General features: G+C 45.8%; 1 protein-coding gene across 1 annotated transcript in view; it reads left to right on the forward strand.

Annotated features, from left to right (window-relative positions):
• Positions 1-20201, forward strand: part of LOC137353371 (leucine-rich repeat and fibronectin type-III domain-containing protein 2) — a 31117-nt gene extending 10916 nt beyond the window's left edge. The window contains exon 2 of the mRNA XM_068019562.1: positions 19289-20201. Within this exon, the coding sequence (XP_067875663.1) occupies positions 19289-20201 (913 nt within the window). The remainder of the gene's footprint in view (positions 1-19288) is intronic.
• The last annotated feature ends 3685 nt before the right edge of the window (positions 20202-23886 follow it).

Below are 23886 nucleotides of genomic sequence, written 5' to 3' on the forward strand. Positions count from 1 at the left end.
GTAATTAATTCTATTGTTATTGGGGGTGGGTGGGAGAGGGGCAAGATACATTTATTGAATTTTTTCAAATCAATTTTACAAGAATGCTTCTTTAAATATTTAAATTGAAATGCAGGGCTCGAAGCCCTTTAAAAATAGCGTCAGCGTCTGCACAAAGGCTGCTGACGCCATTGCCGAAGACAGACAGCCTGCCCCCGCCATGTCATCGGGGTGGGAGGTCCGCCCCGGCTATTTAAATGAGCTGCTGCACTAAATATCATGGTGGCCCCGCGATGTGCCACCCACGCGGGCGATCCGCCATTGTTTACGTCCGCCACCATAGTATAAATTTCAGCCCAGGGATAACTAGCATTCTTCCATATCTTCTCTTTTTTCATCAAGAATTAACAAGTATTTGGCCAAAGCAGTCTTTTTTTTGTCTTTTTTGTAACAGAATTCTGCAAAGAGAATTTCTGTATTTTCTTCAGTGTGTGTGGGTGAGTGTAATTAGGTAATTTAAAAAGGGAACATTCATATTTCAATCTGTGTGCTAATGCTTTTCTTCATTACTGGTTCATAATAAACCAATAATTTTGTTGCTTATTAAAGAAACCGGGTGGTGTATTTTATTCTGAGATAAAGGGTAAAGTATATGATTGGCTGAACTGGGTAAACATTTAAATATATTGTGACCCGTGGAGAAGTGGAACTGGAAAAGACAGTTCACTCCTCCCACCTCGGTTGTAACAATTTCCTACATTACAACAGTGACTACACTTCAAAAAAGTACTTAATTGGTTGTAAAGTGCTTTGTGACATCCTGAGGTTATGAAAGGTGTTATATAAACACAAACCTTTCTGTATAACACAGCAGGAAGATTTCATCTGTTCACCATTTCTCGGAGAATTGTAAAGAGAAAACATTCTTGCTTTCTTTTGATATCTCCAACACATAGCGATCAGAGAATTCTCTGCTCCTTCTCCCTCCTCATTAGACCTCTGCAGTTGTAACTTCTAATTTACTGAAGAAACACTGACACTTTACCATGGAATAGCAGTATAAGAATGCCACCATGTATGCACAGTCAGTAGTGGAACAGGAATACAGGCAAAAATATGCAGGCAAATACATGATATGAGTCAAGAAAAACACAGGATTATAATCATGGAGGATTCCAACTACCTGAAATAAACTGGCAGAGAGAGGAAGTAAAAGGGGAGAAAGGGTTGAAGTTTTTACAGTGCATACAAGACTCCATTCTGACCCAACGCACAAAAAAAAACCCCAACAAGGAAAGAATACTCTTGACCTGGTAATTGGAAATGAACAAAAGCAGATAAGAGAAGCAAACGTGATGTGGAAGAATATCTAGGAGTAGCGATCACATTATAATAAGGTTTTAAGATAATGATTGATAGTGATCTAGATAGTACAAAGATCAAAGTAATAGATTGGAAAACTGCCAACTCTATGGGAATGAGTATGGAGCTAGGGAAGGTAAATTGGAGAAAAATATCAACAGGCAAAATGGTAGAACAGTATTTAAAGGAGACGAATAGAGCTCAGGAGGTAATTATTCTACAAAAACAATATGACCAAATGCCAATAATGAGATGTCAAGGATAAATAAAGAAATGAGAATATCATGGAATCTAAAGAAAACACATGGGCAAAGTATATAAACAATAAAGGAGAGGATGAGAAAGGGGAATATAATGTTCTTAGGAAAGAGGTTAGGAAGGCAAAGAGGATATATGAAGTGAAATATCAAATAACATAAAAAGAAATAATAAATTATTCTATAAGCATGCAAGTAACAAGAGAATTAAGCTAGGTAAAGGACCACAATGGAAGGAGCTAAATATACTTAGAGGAGATGACACAAAAAAGACTGGAATACTGAATAGATACTTTGCCACAGTTTTCACTGAAGAGGCAACCAAAGAGGAACTGACAACAGAAGAAGAATTCAAGAGGAATATTTTAACAGTTATGATAGAAAGAAAGAAGATTCTAGAGAAACTTGAGGACAAAGGTCAAAGTCCAAATGGATTACATCTGCAGGTTCTCAAAGAATCTAGGGAAGAAGTGCAGAGGCTCATATATCCAAATATAAAAGTTCAATAGAAAAAGGAAAAGTGCCAGAGGACTAGAGAACAGCAAATGTAATTCACATCTTCAAAAAGCAGATAGAACTAACCCAGGGATCTACAGGCCAGTTAGCTTCACATCAGTGATGGGGAAGATACTAGTTTCTTTGTTAAAAGATCAGATAACAAAACATCCATAGATAGAGAATATAATAAATAATCATCATGGATTTCTAAAAAAAGGTTATGGTTATCTAATTATTGGAGAAGTAACAGCAGAAAGTGTAGACAGGGGCACTGCAGTGGGTGAGGTAATCATGGACTTTCAGAAGGCTGTCGATAAGCTGCTACCTTAGAGACTCATGACAATGATCAAAGCATGTGGAGTCGGCGCAAGGTAGCAGAATGAATTGAACGAAGGCTGCAAAACAAAAACAGAAGATAAGGGTTCAAACTTTACAGATAATACCAAATTGGGAGGTATAGTTAATAATTTGAAGGAGTGTAGCAAAATACAGGAAGACAAAGGTTCACAGAATAGGCAGATAGATGTGGTAGAAGAGCAAAGAGATTTGGGAATACAGTACATAAATCACTAAAGGGTATAAAATATTGAAGCACGAGAGAAAATGTGGAACAGATTTAGAAGGATGTTAGCAGAATTGAGAGGTTACAACTGTCAGGAAAGATTGAGCAGATGAGGGCTCTTTTCCCTGAAAAAGGGAAGATTAAGAGAAGACCTGATAGAGATCTTCAATATCGTGCGACGTGATAGGGAAGCGAGGAATAGGGAGAGAGAGGAGTTGAACACGTGGCTGCAGGGATGGTGTAGGAGGGAGGGTTTTGGTTTCCTGGATAATTGGGGCTCTTTCTGGGGTAGGTGGGACCTCTACAAACAGGATGGTCTTCACCTGAACCAGAGGGGTACCAATATCCTGGGGGGGAGATTTGCTAGTGCTCTTCGGGGGGTTTAAACTAATTCAGCAGGGGAATGGGAACCTAAATTGTAGTTCCAGTGTACAGGATGTTGAGAGTAGTGAGGTCAGGGATAAGGTTACAAGGACGCAAGAGGGCACTGGCAAGCAAGAACTTGGTTTAAAGTGTGTCTACTTCAGCGCCAGGAGCATCCGGAATAAGGTGGGTGAGCTTGCAGCATGGGTTGGTACCTGGGATCTCGATGTAGTGGCCATTTCGGAGACATGGGTAGAGCAGGGGCAGGAATGGATGTTGCAGGTTCCGGGATTTAGATGTTTCAGTAAGAACAGAGAAGATGGTAAAAGAGGAGGGGGTGTGGCATTGTTAATCAAGGAGAGTATTACAGCGGCAGAAAGGACGTTTGAGGACTCGTCTACTGAGGTAGTATGGGCCGAGGTTAGAAACAGGAGAGGAGAGGTCACCCTGTTGGGAGTCTTCTATAGACCTCCGAATAGTTCCAGAGATGTAGAGGAAAGGATAGCGAAGATGATTCTCGACAGGGGCGAGAGTAACAGGGTAGTTGTTATGGGGGACTTTAACTTTCCAAATATTGACTGGAAATACTATAGTTCGAGTACTTTAGATGGGTCAGTTTTTGTCCAGTGTGTGTAGGAGGGTTTTCTGACACAGTATGTAGACAGGCCAACCAGGGGCGATGCCACGTTGGATTTGGTACTGGGTAATGAACCCGGCCAGGTGTTAGATTTAGATGTAGGTGAGCACTTTGGTGATAGTGATCACAATTCGGTTAGGTTTACCTTAGCGATGGGCAGGGACAGGTATATACCGCAGGGCAAGAATTATAGCTGGGGGAAAGGAAATTATGATGCGATTAGGCAAGATTTAGGATGCGTAGGATGGGGAAGGAAACTGCAGGGGATGGGCACAATCGAAATGTGGAGCTTATTCAAGGAGCAGCTACTGCGTGTCCTTGATAAGTATGTACCTGTCAGGCAGGGAGGAAGTTGTCGAGCGAGGGAGCCGTGGTTTACTAAAGAAGTTGAAGCGCTTGTCAAAAGGAAGAAGAAGGCTTATGTTAGGATGAGACGTGAAGGCTCAGTTAGGGCGCTTGAGAGTTACAAGCTAGCCAGGAAGGATCTAAAGGGAGAGCTAAGAAGAGCAAGGAGAGGACACGAGAAGTCATTGGCGGATAGGATCAAGGAAAACCCTAAGGCTTTCTATAGGTATATCAGGAATAAAAGAATGACTAGAGTTAGATTAGGGCTAATCAAGGATAGCAGTGGGAAGTTGTGTGTGGAATCAGAGGAGATAGGGGAAGCGTTAAATGAATATTTTTCGTCAGTATTTACAGTAGAGAAAGAAAATGTTGTGGAGGAGAATACTAAGATTCAGACGACTAGGCTAGATGGGATTGAGGTTCACAAGGAGGAGGTGTTGGCAATTTTGCAAAGTGTGAAAATAGATAAGCCCCCTGGGCCAGATGGGATTTATCCTAGGATTCTCTGGGAAGCCAGGGAGGAGATTGCAGAGCATTTGTCCTTGATTTTTATGTCGTCATTGTCGACAGGAATAGTGCCGGAAGACTGGAGGATAGCAAATGTTGTCCCCTTGTTCAAGAAGGGGAGTAGAGACAGCCCTGGTAATTATAGACCTGTGAGCCTTACTTCGGTTGTGGGTAAAGTGTTGGAAAAGGTTATAAGAGACAGGATTTATAATCATCTTGAAAAGAATAAGTTCATTAGCGATAGTCAGCACGGTTTTATGAAGGGTAGGTCGTGCCTCACAAACCTTATTGAGTTTTTCGAGAAGGTGACCAAACAGGTGGATGAGGATAAAGCAGTGGATGTGGTGTATATGGATTTCTGTAAGGCGTTTGATAAGGTTCCCCACGGTCGGCTATTTCAGAAAATACGGAAGTATGGGGTTGAAGGTGATTTAGAGCTTTGGATCAGAAATTGGCTAGCTGAAAGAAGACAGAGGGTGGTGGTTGATGGCAAATGTTCATCCTGGAGTTTAGTTACTAGTGGTGTACCGCAAGGATCTGTTTTGGGGCCACTGCTGTTTATCATTTTTATAAATGACCTGGATGAGGGTGTCGAAGGGTGGGTTAGTAAATTTGCGGATGACACGAAGGTCGGTGAGGTTGTGGATAGTGCCGAAGGATGTTGTAGGGTACAGAGGGACATAGATAGGCTGCAGAGCTGGGCTGAGAGATGGCAAATGGAGTTTAATGCGGAAAAGTGTGAGGTGATTCACTTTGGAAGGAGTAACAGGAATGCAGAGTACTGGGCTAATGGGAAGATACTTGGTAGTGTAGATGAACAGAGAGATCTTGGTGTCCAGGTACATAAATCCCTGAAAGTTGCTACCCAGGTTAATAGGGCTGTTAAGAAGGCATATGGTGTGCTAGCTTTTATTAGTAGGGGGATCGAGTTTCGGAGCCACGAGGTCATGCTGCAGCTGTACAAAACTCTGGTGAGACCGCACCTGGAGTATTGCGTGCAGTTCTGGTCACCGCATTATAGGAAGGATGTGGAAGCTTTGGAAAGGGTGCAGAGGAGATTTACTAGGATGTTGCCTGGTATGGAGGGAAGGTCTTACGAGGAAAGGCTGAGGGACTTGAGGTTGTTTTCGTTGGAGAGAAGGAGGAGGAGAGGTGACTTAATAGAGACATATAAGATAATCAGAGGGTTAGATAGGGTGGATAGTGAGAGTCTTTTTCCTCGGATGGTGATGGCAAACATGAGGGGACATAGCTTTAAGTTGAGGGGTGATAGATATAGGACAGATGTTAGAGGTAGTTTCTTTACTCAGAGAGTAGTAGGGGCATGGAACGCCCTGTCTGCAACAGTAGTAGACTCGCCAACTTTAAGGGCATTTAAGTGGTCATTGGATAGACATATGGATGAAAATGGAATAGTGTAGGTCAGATGGTTTCACAGGTCTGTGCAACATCGAGGGCCGAAGGGCCTGTACTGCACTGTAATGTTCTAATTCTAATATGTAAAACTTACTGCTACATCGAGTAATTGATGCATTTAAGGGAAGGGTTGCTGCATACATGAGGAAGAAGGCAATAGGAAGATATAGGGCTGGATTTTACCGGGACCCTGATGTCGGGCTCCGTGGTGTCCCTCCCTCGACTTCACTTGCCCATCTGTGCAAAGCAGGCGTGACAATGGTGGGGAGCTGGGGGTGGTTAGGAATTTTGTGCAGGGTGGGTTGGGGGGGGAAACGGGGTCAAATAGTCGCAATGTATAGGGGATAATGGGAAGGGGTGAACTTTAAACTTCGTACAGTCTGGCGGGGTGGTGGGGAGATCATATTTCAAAGGTAAGTGTTTTTGGGGGGGAAAGGGCTGATACTTAAGTTAATTGTTATTGGGTGTTGGGAAAGCGGTGTTAGAATTTTATTCCGTAATTTTGAAGGGGGGGGATGTCTCTTTAAAAATTTAAATTTGTTGACAGGGCAGGCTGCCCTTTAAAAAATGTTGCCAGCACTTTCGCGCAGGCAGTTGATGCCATTGCCGGCGTCAGGCAGCCGCCCCCTCCACGTGATTGGGGGGTGGGGCAGGCCAACCGGGTATTAAAATGAGCTGCCTTGCGGGAGATTGCGGCGGTTCCGCAGCATGTATGGGCCGCCATTTTTTTTGCCCTCTGCGGCGACAGGCTCTTAAAATCCAGCCCATAGGGTGGGGAATTACTAGAGCGGGAGGAAGTTTTGTGTGGAGTATAAACACTGGCATAAATCAGTTGGACCAAATAGCTTATGCTATAGATTCTGGGTAATGCAATTTGATGTAATGTAATCTCTTCAAATTAACCACAGACGTTCCCCTTCACTGCTCATGATGAACAATATTTCACATGAGGGTAGTCATTTACATTTTTAATTTTTCTGAGTAAATGAATGGGAGAATAATGAAATTAAACCTTAATGAGATGGCATGTACTGTACATTTAGTGTGACAAGATTAATTTTCCTTTGGAATGAAAAAGCCGTGGGCTACTGCTGAATTCCAAAGTGTTTTATTCAGTTGAGTGACTCTGACAATTTTCTGTGTGTTTTATCAAAAAGAAAAATTCAGATTCGCAATTGCCAATTGTAAATAAAAATCTATCAAAAAAGGGAGTAGATGACAAGAAGAAGGGCCTATAAAATACATTTGCCTTTCTCAGTTCAGATGGTTTTATATTGCATTTGGGGAGGTCAAACAAGGCAAAGGAATACATGATTAATAGGAAAATATGGAGAAATATAGAGGAAGTAAGGGACCTTGGAGTGAATGTCCACAGATCCCTGAAGGCAGCAGGACAGGTCGATAAGGTGGTTAAGAAGGCATATGGAATCCTTTCCTTCATTAGCTGAGGTATAGAATACAAGAGCAGAGAGGTTATGCTGGAACTGTATAACTCCATTGGTTAAGCACAACTTGAGTATTGTGTGCAGTTCTTGTCACCTCATTACAGAAAGGATGTAATTGCACTGGAGAGGATACAGAGGAGATTTACAAGGATGCTGCCAGGACTGGGAAAATGCAGCTATGAGGAAAGATTGGATAGGCTGGGGTTGTTCTCCTTGGAACAGAGAAGGCTGAGGGGAGATCTGATTGAAATGTACAAAATTTTGAGGGTCCTGGATAGAGTGGAGATGAAGGATCTATTTACATTAGGAGAGAGGTCAGTGACAAGGGGGCATAGATTTGGGCGGCACAGTGGTTAGCACCGCAGCCTCACAGCTCCAGGGACCCGGGTTCGATTCTGGGTACTGCCTGTGCGGAGTTTGCAAGTTCTCCCTGTGTCTGCGTGGGTTTTCGCCGGGTGCTCCGGTTTCCTCCCACATCCAAAAGACTTGCAGGTGATAGGTAAATTGGCCGTTGTAAATTGCCCCTAGTGTAGGGAGGTGATAGGGAATATGGGATTACTGTAGGGTTAGTATAAATGGGTGGTTGTTGGTCGGCACAGACTCGGTGGGCCGAAGGGCCTGTTTCAGTGCTGTATCTCTAAATCTATTTTTTTAAATTTTATTTAAAGTGATTGGTAAAAAGGTTAGAGGGAAGATGAGGAAAAACTTTTTCACCCAGAGGGTGGTGATGGTCTGGAACTCACTGCCTGAAAGGGTAGTTGAGGCAGAGACCCTCAACTCAGTCGAAAGGATCCTGAATATGCACTTCAAGTGCTGTAATCTGCAGGGCTACAGACCAAATGCTGGAAGGTGAGATTAGAATAGATGGATTAATTTTCAGCCAGTACAGACACAATGGGCCAAGTGGCATCTTTCTGTGCCTTATGTTTTCTACGATTCTATTACCAGAGAGATACAGCACTGAAACAGGCCCTTTGGCCCACCAAGTCTGTGCCAACCATCAACCACCCATTTATACTAATCCGACATTAATCCCATATTCCCTGCCGCATCCCCACAATTCTCTTACCACCTACTTACACTAGGGGCAATTTATAATGACCAATTTACCTATCAACCTGCAAGTCTTTGGCTGTGGGATGAAACCAGAGCACCCGGCAGAAACCCACATGGTCACAGGGAGAACTTGCAAACTCCGTATAGGCAGTGCCCAGACCTGAACCCAGGTGGCTGGAGCTGTGAGGGTGCGGTGCTAACCATTGCGCCACTCATTGCTATTTGCCTGAAAACACTGCCAAACTTTATTCAGTTTCAGAGTTCCAGCTTAAGGATCTGTCCAAGTTTGGTCTATTCCTGAATCCCAAACTGACCAAAATGTTTCTTTATTATGAATGGGTCATTTATTGTTTCAAGTACAAATGGATCTTGAGTGACATTGTTCACTGCTGAACACCAATTGGAAGAAGAACTGAGGGTAGCAAGAGCACAATGTGCCCAGGGTTCAATGAAGAGTGCAGAAGGGCATGCCAGTAGCAGCACCATCCATACCTCAAAATGAGGTGTCAACCTAGTGAAGTTACAACCGAGGACTATTTGCATGCCAAACAGCGTAAGCAACATACAATAGACAAAAGCTAAGCGATTCCATAACCAATGGATCAGATCTAAGCTCTGCAGTCCTGCCACATCCAGTCATGAATGGCGATAGACAATTAAAAAAACTAACTGGAGGAGGTGGCTCCACAAATATCCCCATCCTCAATTATGGGGAAGCCCAGGACATAGTGCAAAAGATAAGGTTGAAGCATTTGCAGAAATCTTCAGCCAGAAATGCTGAGTTGATGATCCATCTCGGCCTCTTCCTGAAGTCCCCAGCATCACAGATGCCAGTCTTCAGCCAATTTGATTCACTCCGTGTGATATCAAGTAACGACTGAAGGCACTGGATACTGCAAAGCCTATGGGCCCTGACAATATTCCATCAATAATACTGAAGACCTATGCTCCATATGTCCATTGTGTCTGTACTGAGCCAAACTGTTCCAGTACAGCTACAACACTGGCATCTACCCAGCAATATGGAAAATTGCCCTGGTATGAACTGTGCACAAAAAGCCGGACAAATCCAACCCTGCCAATTATCGCCCCATCATCCTACTCCTGATCATCAGCAAAGTTATGGAAGGGGTCATCAACAGTGCCATCAAGCGGCACTTGCTCAGCAATAACCTGCTCAGTGACGCTCAGTTTGGATTTTGCTTGGGCCACTCAGCTCCTGATCTCATTACAGCCTTGGTTCAAACATGGACAAAAAAGCTGAACACAAGAGGTGAGGTACGAGTGACTGCCCTTGACATCAAGGCGTATTTGATCAAGTATCGCATCAGGGAGTCCTAGCAAAACTGGAGTCAATGGGAATTAGGGGGGAAACTCGTTAGTGTTTTAACTAGCATAAAGGAAGATGGTTGTGGCTGTTGGAGGTCAATCATCTCAGTCCTAGGGCATCACTGCAGGAGTTAATCAGCATAGTGTCCTAGGCCCAACCATCTTCAGCTGCTTCATCAATGACCTTCCCTCCATCTTAAGGTCAGAAGTGGGGATGTTCACTAATAATTGCACAATGTTCAGCACCATTTGCAACTCCTCAGCTACTGAGACAGCCCATGTCCATATCCAGCAAGACATTCATTCCATCTCTCTTTAAATTGAGTCATAGTGAGATACAGCACTGAAACAGGCCCTTTGGCCCACCAAGTCTGTGCTGGCCAACAACCACCCATTTATACTAATCCTACATTCCCACCACCTACCTACACTATGGGCAGTTTACAATGGCCAATTTACCTATCAATCTGCAAGCCTTTGGCTGTGGGAGGAAACCAAAGCACCTGGAGGAAACCCACACAGTCACAGGGAGAACTTGCAAACTCTGCACAGGCACTACCTAGAACTGAACCCAGGTTGCTGGAGCTGTGAAGTTGCAGTTCTAGCCACTGCGCCACTCCAAATCCAGATAGCCCGATTTGGGCTGATAAGTACCAAATATCATTCACGCCACACAAATGCCAGGCAATGACCATCTCAAACAAGAGAGAATCTAATCCTAGCCGCTTGATGTACAATGGCATTACTGTCGCTGAATCCCCCACTATCAACATCCTGGGGATTACCATTGACCAGAAACTGAACTGGACCAGCCACATAAATTCTGTGGCTACAACAGCAGGTCAGAGGCTAGGAATACTGTGGCGAGTAACTCACCTCCTGTCTCCCCAAATCATGTCCCCCATCTACAAGGCACAATTCAGGAGTGTGATGAAATACTCTCCACTTGCCTAGCTGGGTGCAGCTCCAACACTCAAGAAGCTCGACACCATCCAGGACAAAGTAGCTCGCTTGATTGGCACCCCGTCCACCACCTTCAATATTCACTCCCTCCACTACCAATGCACAGTGGCAGCACTGTGTACCATCTACAAGATGCACAACAGCAACTCACTAGGGCTCCTTCGACAGCACCTTCCAAACCCATGACATTTACCACCTGGAAGGACAAGGGCAGCAGATGCAAGTGAACACCACCACCTACAAGTTCCTCTCCAAGCCCCACACCATCCTGACTTAGAACTATATCGCCGTTCCTTCACTGTCACTGGGTCAAAATCCTGGAACGCTTTTCCTAACCGCACTGTTGGTGTACCTTCACCCCAAGGACTGCAGCGGTTCACGAAGGCAGCTCACCAGCACCTTCTCAAGGGCAATTAGGGATGGGCAATAAATGCTGGCCTAGCCAGCGATGCCCACAACCCCTGAAAAAATTTAAAAAGCTGTGAGTCAGAGACAATGCAAACTTCTGACTTGCAGCAAGTCCCATTCACCCATCCCTACATTGACTCGTGGGGCTGGATTTTCAAAAGCCCCTGAGTTTGAGGTAGGATGAGCGTGCGCTTTGAAAATTGGTATCTCAGATAGCATCACTGGATCCTACCGCCTCCAGAATGTGATGTGATTTTCAATGGGAGGATGGGAGGGAGGGAGCCAGCAACCCACAGCCAAATTAACAGATTGTTGAGCTCGTTTTCGAGCTCATTAACACACATTGGAGCAGCAGTTTTAGATTTTCAATTGGGAGGCACAGGGAAAATGGAGGGTCTGGGGCACATTCAGGAGCAGCTGTCCTGAACACAGCGAGGAACCAGCAGTGCTAATGGTCTCTAGTTGTGAGAGATGGGAGATAAACTCAGCTGCTCAACCAATGGCACAGAGTTGCCATCGCTGGTGCTGAGAAGCTTGCATGTGTGAACAATGAGAGGTTGACCTCATGAGAGGGGCATGAAGCTGCTGGCATCACTTGGGTGTCAGGGGTGGGCAGAGGAAGCCCGAGTGAATGAATGAGCGGCAGGTGAGGGAGTTGAGATGAGAGCAGGCTACTCTGACATTGGACAGGATCGCAAGGGGAAACTCAACTCATGCATTCACCTGGTCAACAGGAGGCCAGAGGAGCACAGTGAGGTGGCAAGGGGAAGAAGGTGCTACCCAGGACATCGGTTTACAGCCCAGGAGTCAGCTCCCGCAAATGACAGAGTGCCAGTGCCGTAGGAGGCTGCACCTATCCAGGCAGATGGTCTCGGACGTTTGTGTTAATAACCTGAGGCCTCACAGCCCCCATAACAGTCCCTTACCTGCAGTTGTCAAGGTCACCGTTTCCTTGAATTTTTATGCATCTGGGTTGTTCCAGGGATCAGCTGCTGACCTGAGTAGCATCTCGCAGTCAGTAGCTCATCACGCCATCAGGCAACTAATGGATTCCAGAGGGCAGGGCACCACATCCATTTTGAGACAGATGGGCCTGCATAGACACAGAGGGCATTGGGCTTTGCTGCCATTAATGGATCCCCTCAGGTCCAGGGGATCATCAATTGCACCCATATATTCATCAAGGCACCGAGAGACCAGTAAGCCAAATTCTTGAAAGGGCTTCCACTCATTGAATGTCCAGCTGGTCTGTGACCGCATGAAGTGAATCTTGCAGGTCTGCTCTCAGTTACCAGGCAGCTGTCATGATGCCTTTATCCTTGGAGAGTCCCAGATGTTGCATCTCTTCAGGCCCACATCCAGACTCCGTGGGTGGCTACTGGGGGATAATTGTTATCCTTTGAAGAGGTGGCCCCTGATGCCTGTGCGAGACCCAGTCATGGAAGCTGAGAGGTGCTACAACCAAAGCCATCTATTCACACGTACCTGCATTGAACAGATTGTTGGCATCTTGAAAATGTGTTTCCATTGCTTTGACTGGTCGGGTGATGCCCTCCAGTATGAACCAGCCAGGGTGAGTTGTATGGTGATAGTTTGCTGCGCACTGCACAACATGAAAAAGAGGTCTGGAGCTGGATGAAGAAGAGGACTTGGAACACCACTCTTCCTTAGAGGAGGATGAAGAGGAGGTGGACGGAGGGACATGCCCTTCACCTTTAGATTGAGCTATCAAATGACCCCCCTCTGGATGACCTCCCATTTTTCCATCGTCCATGGTTTGATGCAATGGCACCCTCGCGATTTCCAGCGTGCCTGCTCCATGAGGGTGAGTGTGTGGAGCTGTGGCACACCACCATCAGTCTGAGACATCCCCCTGGAACTATGCGCTCTCTCCTCCTACATAGGTTTACGAATAGGCTGCTCTCCTTCACCCATTTCAGCATGACATACACATGAGATGTTGCGCTCCGCAGTGACCTTCAATTGTGCTTCATGCGTGAGGGTTGTTGATGTCTCAGTGATGCAACTGGCCACTTGATCTGACAATGTCGAGGCTGGTTTATGCAGAGTTAGACACCTGTCACTCACTTTTCCAGACCTTATCAGATCTTTGAAGCTTCCTGCAATGCACCCACATCCTCCTTGTGACTCCACGACTGCTGACCTCCGTGACTACCTTCGTCCATGCCCTTTTGGTCTGCCTTGCAGGATTTCTTCTTCTAGACGGAGGGAAGAGCACATCTCTTCCCTCAAAGACTGTGCCTGTCAAAGTCTCGAGGAAGGCAACTGAAAAGTGTGGGGCTGCCTGGGGACGCCTGCCAGGCCAGTGCTGGCCTCTGACTACCCTGCTGCTCCATACCTTCAGAAACTGGCAAGCCCAGTCACAGCTGACGTTTGCCTTTTAAAATCACCCTCTGTTACTAGGTCCCGCCTCCATGTCAGTGAACTCAGCTCTGTGCCAATTAGGGGCATTGCATTTGAAAATCGCATGCGCCACTGACACTGATGCTGCACGGGGTCGGGACCCGGAAAAGATCCGGTCATCAAGTTCTCAATCCCGGATTGAAAATCCAGCCCCTGATCTCAACCCACTGGAATTTCTGTGCTGTTCCAATTCTGGCCTCTTACACATCCCCAGTTTCCATTTCCCCACCATTGGTTGTACCTTTAACTGCAGACAGCTGAAGCTCTGGGATTCCCTCCCTAAACCTCTCCGCCTCTTGATCTCTCTCTTCAACTTTAAGATGATCCTTAATACCTACAGCTTTGACCAAACTTTACGAACATACGATTTAGGAGCAGAAGTAGGCCATTCGGCCCCTCAAGCCTGCTCCATCATTTAATAAGATCATGGCTGATCTGTTTGTTTCTAATTCCAAACGCCCATTTGCCCCCAATAACGTTTGATTCCCTTGCCTAACAAAAATCTATCTACCTCCGTCTTAAAAATATTCGATGTCCCCACCTCTACCACGTTCTGAGGCAAAGAGTTTCAAAGTCACAAAACACTCTGAGAAAAAATTTCTCCTCATCTCCGTCCTGAAAGGGCGACCCCTAATTTTAAAACAGTGCTCCCTAGTTTTGGACTCCCCCACAAGAGGAAACATCCTCTCAAATGCACCTTGTCAAGACCATTCAGGATCTTATATATTTCAATCAAGTCTCCCCCCACTCTTCTAAACTCCAGTGAAAACAAGCCCAGTCTGTCCAACCTTTCCTCATAAGACAACCTGCTCATTCCAGGTATCAATCTAGTAAACCTCCTCTGAACCGCTTCCAATGCATTTACATCCTTCCTTAAATAAGGAGGCCAAAACTGCACACAGTATTCGAGACAGAAACAAGAAATGCTGGAACCACTCAGCAGGTCTGGCAGCATCTGTGGAGAGAGAAGCAGAGTTAACGTTTCAGGTCTGTGACCCTTCATCTGGTTACTGACCTGAAACGTTAACTCTGTTTCTCTCTCCACAGATGCTGCTAGACCTGCTGAGTTTTTCCAGCATTTTTTGTTTGTGTTCAGATTTCCAGCATCTGCAGTATTTTGCTTTTATCACAGTATTCGAGATGTGGTCTCACCAATGCCCTGTATAAAGAACATAACATCCTTACTTTTATTCTCAATTCGTCTCGAAATAAAGGATAGTATTCCATTAGCCTTCTTTATTGTCTGCTGCACCTGCATATTAACTTTTTGTGACTCATGCACGAGAACACCTAGATCCCTCTGCACCTCAGAGTTCTGCAGTCCTGAAGGCTGTAGAGTGCCTAATTGGAAGATGAGGTGCTGCTCCTCAAGCTTGCAGTGAGGCTCACTGGAACACTGTCGCAGGCCAAGGACAGAAATGTCGGCATGAGAGCAGGGTGGTGTGTTGAAATGGCAAGCAACCTGAAACTCGGGGTGATGCTTGTGGACTGAGCGGAAGTGTTCTGCAAAGCGGTCACCCAATCTTTATTTGGTATTCCCTATGCAGAGGATAACACATTGTAAGCATCAATTACAGTACATTAAATTGAAAGTACAAGTAAATTGCTGCTTCACCTGGAAGGAGTGTTTGGGTGAGGAGAGAGGAGGTAAAAGAGCAGGTATTACACCTCCTTGCGATTACATATGAAGGTGCTGGGGGAAGGGGACGAGGTGTCGGGGATGGAGGAGTGCCCCAGGGTGTCCTGGAAGGAATGGCCCCTTTGGGATGTTGACAGGGGAGGGGAGGGGAAGATGTGTTTGGTGGTGGCATCACACTGGAGGTGGCGAAAATGGCAGAGGATGCTCTTTTGGATGTAGAAGCAGGTGGGGTGGAAGGTGAGGACAAGGGGAACCCTGTCGTGGTTCTGGGAGGGAGGAAAGGGGTGAGAGGGCAGAGTGTGGGAAATGGGTCGGACACAGTTGAGGGCCCTGTCAACCACAGTGGGGGGGAATACTCGGTTGAAGATAAAGGAAAGCATATCAGAAGCACTGTTGTGGAAGGTTGCATCATCAGAGCAGATGTATCAGAGATGGAGAAATGGGATGGAGTCCTTACAGGAAACAGGGTGTGAGGAAGATTAGTCAAGGCAGCTGTGGGAGTTGGTGAACATTTTTTTTATTCGTTCATGGGATGTGGGCATCGCTGGCTCGGCCAGCATTTATTGCCCATCCCTCATTGCTCTTGAGAAGGTGATGGTGAGCTGTCTTCTTGAACCGCTGCATTCCTGGGGTGTAGGTACACCAACAGTGCTGTTAGGAAGGGAGTTCCAGGATATTGACCCAACGACAATGAAGGAACTGCAATATAGCTCCAAGTCAGGATGGTGTATGGCTTGGAGGGGAACTTGCAGGTGGTGGTGTTCCCATGCATCTGCTGCCCTTGTCCTTCTAGGTGGTAGAGGTTGCAGGTTTGAAAGGTGCTGTCAAAGGAGCCTTGGTGAGTTGCTGCAGTGCATCTTGTAGATGGTACACACTGCTGCCACTGTGCGTCAGAGGTGAAGGAAGTGAATGTTGAAGGTGCTGGATGGAGTATGAATCAAGCGGGTTGCTTTGTCCTGGATGGTGTCGAGTCCATCACACTCCTGACTTGTGAAGTGTAGATAGTGGACAGGCACTCGGGAGACAGGAGGTGAGTAACTCGCCGCAGAATTCGCAGCTTCTGACCTGCTCTTGTAGCCACAGCATTTATGTGGCAGGTCCAGTTCAGTTTCTGGTCAATGATAACCCCCAGGATGTTGATAGTGGGAGATTCACTGACAGTAATGCCATTGAATGTCATGAGGATATGGTTAGATTCTCTCGTTTGAGATGGTCATTGCCTGGCACTTGTGTGGTGCGAATGTTACTTGCCACTTGGCAGCCCAAGCCTGGATATTGTCCAGGTCTTGCTGCATCTGGACATCGGCTGCTTCAGTATCTGAGGAGTTGCGAATGGTGTGGAACATTGTGCAATTATTAGCTAACATCCCCACTTCTGACCTTATGATGGAGGGACGGTCATTGATGAAGCAATTGAAGATGGTTGGGCCTAGGACACTATGCTGAGGAACTCCTGCAGTGATGTCCTGGGACTGAGATGATTTACCTCCAACAACCACAACCATCTTCCTTTTTACTAGGTATGACTCCAACCAGTGGAGAGTTTTCCCCCGATTCCCATTGACTTCAGTTTTGCTAGGGCTCCTTGATGCCATACTCGGTCAAATGCTGCCTTGATGTTAAGGGCAGTCACTCCCACCTCACCTCTGGAGTTCAGCTCCTTTGTCCATGTTTGGGCCAAGGCTGTAATGAGATCAGGAGTTGAGTGGCATTGGCAGAACCAAAACTGAGTGTCAGTGAGCAGGTTATTCCTGAGTAAGTGCTACTTGATAGCATTGTCGATGACACCTTCCATCACTTTGCTGCTGATCAAGAGTAGACTGATAGGGCGGTAATTGGGCAGGTTGGATGTGTCCTGCATTTTGTACACATATTTGTGGACAGCCAATCCTCAACGACGGATGCAGAGAAGTCAAGGAAGGGAAGGGAAGTGTCAGAGATGGACCACGCGAAGATGAGAGAAGGGTGGAAATTGGAAGCAAAGTTGATGAAGTTTTCCAGTTCAGGGCGGGAACAGGAAATCGCACTAATACAGTCATCAATGTACCGGAAACAGAGTTGGCGAAGGGGGCCTGAGTAGTATTGGTCCAATGTATGTTCGACACGCCTGACAAAAAGACAAGCATAACTCGGACCCATGTGGGTACCTATAGTGTGATTGCAATACCAAACACATCTTCCCCTCCCCTGTCAGCACTCCAAGGGGGTCATTCCCTCTGTGACATCCTGGTTCATTCCTCCATAACCCCCAACAGCTCATGCCCTTGCCATGGCACCTTCCCATGCAATCGCAGGAGGTGTAACACCTTCCCTTTTATGTCCTCTCTCCTCACTATCCAAGGCCCCAAACACTCCTTCCAGGTGAAGCAGTGATTTACTTGTACTTCCTTCAATTTTAGTGTACTGTATTCACTGCTCACAACATGGTCTCCTCTACGTTGGGGATTCCCAATGCAGATTGGGTGACCACTTTGCTGAACACCACCGCTCAATCTGCAATCATGACTCCGAGCTTCCGGCTGCTTGCCATTTTAATTTACCAACCTGCTGTCATGCCCACATTTCTGTCCTTGGCCTGCTGCAGTGTTCCAGTGAAGCTGAACGTAAGCTTGAAGAACAGCACCTCATCTTCTGATTAGGCACTCTACAGCCTTCCGGACTCAATATTGAGTTCAACAATTGCAGAGCATGGCTGCCATTTTTAATTTTTTTTTTACTATTTTATTTTTTTAATTTGTTTTATTGTTTTCAATTTAATTTTTTTTTTTAATCATATGCCTGTCTTAAACCTGTTTATCATGTTTTTGCTTTTGGATCGAGCTGCTCATTATTCTTCCTTAACACTCTCTCTGAGCTAATGCTTTGAATTTTACTAAAACTATTAGCTCTCCCTTTGCCTTTTATTCCGTGACATTTCTGTCATTTAATTGCCCCTGCCCTAACGCAAACCTTCACTTTTGTTCTTCCTCTCCCCTCCTCCCTTTCACTTGCTCTATTACATTTCTAATTTTTCTCAGTTCTGAAGAAAGGTCACAGACTTGAAATGTTCATTGTGTTTCTCTCTCCACAGATGCTGCCAGACCTGCTGAGTATTTCCAGAACTTTCTGTTTTTATTTCAGATTTCCAGCATCTGCAGCATTTTGCTTTTGTTTAGGTACCAACATAGAAATGAGAATTCCATCCCTTAGTGCTGACACGCTTGGTTTTGAAGAAGAAGATGAAGGTGTATGGGGCGTTACAGAGTGCAGGTCCTCTCCCAAGTCTCTTTGTTCAGGCTGCGAACTATGTGCAACAGTCCTTCCCAGAACAAGTAGGCCCAAGGCTCACCCTAAATTGAGCCTCAGGCCTCATTTATGTGAGATCGCTGAAGAGGATTTCAGCTTTGTGGTGCTGCATTGCCAATAGTAATCCTCATATGGTCCTCAAAGAGGATCGGATGGGAGGACGGTTGGGATGAGGGGGGATTCAGGAGGGAGGGGATCAGGAGGAGGGGTGACCAGGAGGAGGGGGGATCAAGAGGGAGGGGGATTAGGAAGTGGGGGGTTAGGAGGGAAGGAGGATCTGGAGGGAAGATGATCGGGGTGGAGGGGGGTTCAGGAGGGGAGGATCATGAGGAGGGGGATCAGGTGGGAAGGGATTCAGGAGTGAGGAGATTTCAGGAGGGAAGGAAGCAGGGGGATCAGGAGGGAGGCAGGTTCGAGAGGAAGGGGATCTGAAGGAGGGGGGGATCAGGAGGAGGGTGACTCGGGAGGGAGGGAGGATCAGGAGTGCAACTTTGCCGGAAGTGTGGCGAAATGAGGTTTATGCTCCTCTCAGTGAGGTTATGGTGATAGAGCAGGAACAGATTCAAGGAAGTCCCCAGCCAATGTGTGTGAAGTGCTTTGCGATGTATTAACCCAGTTGAGGGCAGGTGATAAAGTGATGGGGATTCGATGCAATAAGGTGAAAGGAGCCTGCTGAGGAGAATAAACACTAGCCTAGACCAGTAGAGCTGAATGTCCTATTTCTGTACTGTGCATTCTATGTAATCTTATGTAAGCCACTATGAATCAGATTTTCACAAAGTTAATCGTATTATTGTTATTGTTCTTTTCCAGGATGATCCCTGCTACGAATAAAGCCTTCATTGTGACGAACCTGGTAGCTGGAGCCAACTATGACCTTTGTGTCCTGGCAATATGGGATGACACAGCCACCACCCTCACTGCCACCAACGTAGTGGGATGCATCCAGTTCCTGACTGGAGAGGATTACAGTCAGTGTAAGTCCTTCCACAGCCACTTTCTAGGTGGGACCATGATCCTGGTGATTGGGGGCATCATTGTTGCCTCCTTGCTGGTCTTCATTGTCACTCTGATGCTCAAGTACAAGTTTTGTAACAGCCAGGAAAAGATGGCCAATGTCAGTGATGAGTATTCGCAGACGACTGCGGCTTTCCCCGTCCACAACGGGATCCTGCCCCAGTTCAACCCGAAGATGATGGGACGGGACGAGCTGATGGAGTTCAACTGCGGCTCCATCCACAGCAGCCTGTCCTCATCCTCGGGCTCCAGCCAGGACTGCGAGGACTGCTACAGCCTCCACAGTGACAGCAGCACCCTCTCCAAGAAGTGGAGATCCTCATCCAGGTCCAGGCACAATATTGACCGCCTTATGGGGGCATTCGCCTCCCTCGACCTGAGGTGCCAGCGCAAGGAGGAGGATTACAACTCCAAGGCATCGACCCTGGCCCACTACTCGGACAAGGAGCCCTTGCTAGGCCGTAGCGAGTCCCGGCTCAATAAGCTTCTCACGCTGCCCATGGAAGGCAAGACTCGACGCAGTCACTCCTTCGACATGGGTGACTTCTCTTCCACCCAGTGCTACAGCTACCCCAAAAAGATCACAAATATTTGGACTAAGAGGAGCCTGTCGGTCAATGGTGTGCTTCTGCAGTACGATGAGGACGACCTCGAGATTACCAAAGGGGTGTACTGCAGCTCAGACTGGGTGATGGAGAGCACGGTCTAAAGGAGGACTTGGTGAGGCTAACGGAAAATTTACTGTGAGAGGAGAAGCCGAAGTGGGAGGGGGTTGCTGGGGACAATGGGGTTTGAGTGCTTCAAGAAATTGCGGGTGACTTGGCAGGAAATGAAAGCAGAATGCCAGGAGATTCAGTAAATGCAAAATGTTACTCATGGTTTCAGAAACAAAATACAGCATTTTCCCGTGGTCCTTTCATAATGCATGTCGCACCAACCGACAACATGTACGAAACAAACTTGTGCCGGATCTTAGCTGCAACATCTGAAATAGTTCTCACTTTGAGTGTGACGCTAACATCCAACAGACCTGTTAGTAAATGGTGGTCAGTATCACAACCAGCTGCAGCTCCCGGACCGATACAAAACCCTCGGCAAGGAGGGGAGATCACAATGTTAGCACAGTGACAGTACTTAATGGCACTGCGATGCTGAAAACAAAATATATGTTCATCTCCCCACCCCTTCCTCTAATGATTTTTTTTCTTCCTCTCCTGAAGGCATTGACTCTTACTGGGTTAAGTTTCCACGGGTGCTGGCTGCCCACTGGTACCTCCTTAATGAGGCCATTCAATGCCTGACTCTGGTCAGTCACCGGGATATTCACACCCAACTCTCCATGAAGTAAATGGGATTGTGTGTTTTATACTGAGAAACCCAGAATGTAAAAGGAAGGACGTCATGATTAGTTTGTACCAGATATTGAGCAGGGTACAGTTAAGCACTGTAGGCAAGGGTAGTCTCTCCACAGAAAGGGTATAGCCAAGATACCCTAGATCAATACCAGAAATGAAAGGTCATTGTTATCAAGAAATACTCAGCTTTGTTCACTGAAGTGGTGAAAGGTTTTGAGAAAATAAATTATGTAGAATGTGCAGAACAGAAACAGGCTGTTCAGCCCGACTGGTCTACGCCCGTGCTTTATGTTCCACACAAGCCTCCTCCCGCCCCTCTTCAATGAACCATATCAGCATATCATTCAATCCTTCCTCCCTCATATACTTATTCAGCTCCCCCCTTAAATGCATCTATGCTATTTTATTTATTTAGGGATACAGCACTGAAACAGGCCCTTCGGCCCACCGAGTCTGTGCCGACCATCAACCACCCATTTGTACTAATCCTACACTAATTCCATATTCCTGCCACATCCCCACCTGTCCCTATATTTCCCTACCACCTACCTATACTAGGGGCAATTTATAATGGCTAATTTACCTATCAACCTGCAAGTCTTTGGCATGTGGGAGGAAACCGGAGCACCCGGAGGAAACCCACGCAGACACAGGGAGAACTTGCAAACTCCACACAGGCAGTACCCAGAATTGAACCCGGGTCGCTGGAGCTGTGAGGCTGCGGTGCTAACCACTGCGCCACTGTGCCACCCCTAAATACTAGTATTTGTCTCAACTTCTCCCTGTGACAGCGAGTTGCACCTTCTCACCACTCTGGGTCAAGAAATTTCTCCTGAATTCCTTATTGGATTTATTAGTGACTCATATCTTATATTTATGACCCCTAGTTTTGGTCTACCCCACAAGTGGAAACATCTCCATTCATCCTTTATAATTTTAGAGACCTCTATTCGGGTACCCCTCAGCTTTTTTAGAAAATAGAAAAAGTGTCAACACTGATTGGAAAATCAATAACAAAGAAGGCTTAGATTCAGAATGAAGGGAAGAAATTAAAAGAAATACTTTAACACAGAGGTCATTAGACAATGGAACACTTTACTGTAAGCGGCAATTGAGGCAGAGACTTTAATATCATGTAAAAGGGAATTGGATAAATATTTCAAAAGGAGGAATATAAAAGGAATCTATAAAGGACCACATAATAGCACAGCCCCACAGACTTACTGGATAGCTTTCAGGAGCAGACGGACTTGGCTGATTTATTTTCTCCCCTCCCGCACACACCCCCACCCTCTCCGCCCATCTAGCTCCTACTCCCACTCCAACTAGTATTAAAACTGGGACCTCCCAGTCATTTATGACTTTGTACCACACTGCCTTATCAATTAAGCCTTTAATTGTTTCTAAATGCTATTTTTATCACCCCTTCCAATCCAATGATCAATTGTTGTCAACCAGAGAGAGAGATATATAAACGATATTAGTAGTGTAGACCATTTAATCCCTGGGCCTGCTCTGCCATTCATGGCTTATTTACACCTCAACTCCATAACCCTTGAGATCTGTTCCTAACCATAATTTATTGATATCAGCCGTGAAAGCTTCACAGCCTTTTTTTAGTCAATCATAAAAAGAGTTCTTTAAGACAACTAAATAGGGTCGATAGAGAGAAACTATTTCCTCTGGTGATGTCCAGGATAAGGACATTAAGGACCTTAAAATTAGACAAGCCATTCAGGGGTGATGTCAGGATGCACTTCTTCACAGGAAGAGTAGTAGAAATCTGGAACTCTCTCTCCCAAAAATGCTGTTGAGGGTTGTGTGGGGGTGGGGGGTCCGTTGAAAATTACGGAACTGAGATTGATAGATTTTTGTTAGGCAAGGGTATTAGGGGTTACAAAGCCAAGTCATGTAGATGGTACTAAGATATAGATCAGCCATGATCTAGCTGAATGTATCTATGCTCCTAACATGATTGACTGACATCCCTTCAGCCCATATTTTAATGGGAAATGTAACCTTTTTTAAATGCAATAGGTGGACAAAAACAGTCGGATTATCGTGCTGAATGCTCGTGCGTTTTTCCCAGCTTATCAAGGTAAAATTTTTCAGGTGAATTTTTGCAGGGGTTGGTCCTCCCCAAGCATGCCACACCTTTGGTTGTTTGCAACATTTTTCCAGGATTTTCTGTGGCTCATTACAGCAGACATGCAGGAGAGTATTGTACTCATCGCTTGTACTCATTCCCTTTCATTTCATCTGCCTTTGCACATCGCCTCCATCTTGAACATGCGGGCTCAGTGGAGTCTCTCCTGTGACAATGGTAAACTGATTTTTTTTTTGCTGTGTTGGTTTCTTATAGTAGCATAATGGTTTATGTTACTGGGCTAGACATCCAGTGACGTGCGTTCAAATTTGACCATGGGTTTTTGTGAATTTGAATTCAGTAAACTAAATAAACCTGAGCTAAAAAAGCTAGTACCAGTGATGATAACCATGAATTGTTGTAAGAACCCAACTGGTTCACCAATGTCCTTTAGGGAGAGAAACCTGCTGTCCTTACCCAGTCTGGCCGATGCAACTCCAGACTAGTGGTTGACTCTTAATTGCCCTTTGAAATGGCCTAGCAAGACACTCAGTTATATTAAACCACTACAAAAAAAAACATCATATGGGCTACAATGGTTTAAGAAAGCAGCTCATCACCACCTTCTCAAGGGCAATAAATGTGGCTTTACCAGTGTGGCCCACATCCCATGAATGAATAAATTCATTTCTCTGCACCATCTCACAACGTCCACACCACAATTTATGTTCCTCCCTTGGTGCTATTCACTTACGCTGGTCTACTCTTCCACCAGCTCCAGTCACAGTGACTATCTACAGATTAGTCAATGGTCAGACATGCACTGGCCAATTCTGATTGATTCCTCATATAATATCTACATTTGTGCATTTTCCATCCAGATAGACCAGCAATAGGAACTCAGGCTCATTACCCCAACTCCACATTTCCACCCTCACCAACCTGTGGGCACT

This window comes from Heterodontus francisci, chromosome 3 (assembly GCF_036365525.1).
Source record: "Heterodontus francisci isolate sHetFra1 chromosome 3, sHetFra1.hap1, whole genome shotgun sequence".
NCBI lineage: Eukaryota > Metazoa > Chordata > Chondrichthyes > Heterodontiformes > Heterodontidae > Heterodontus > Heterodontus francisci.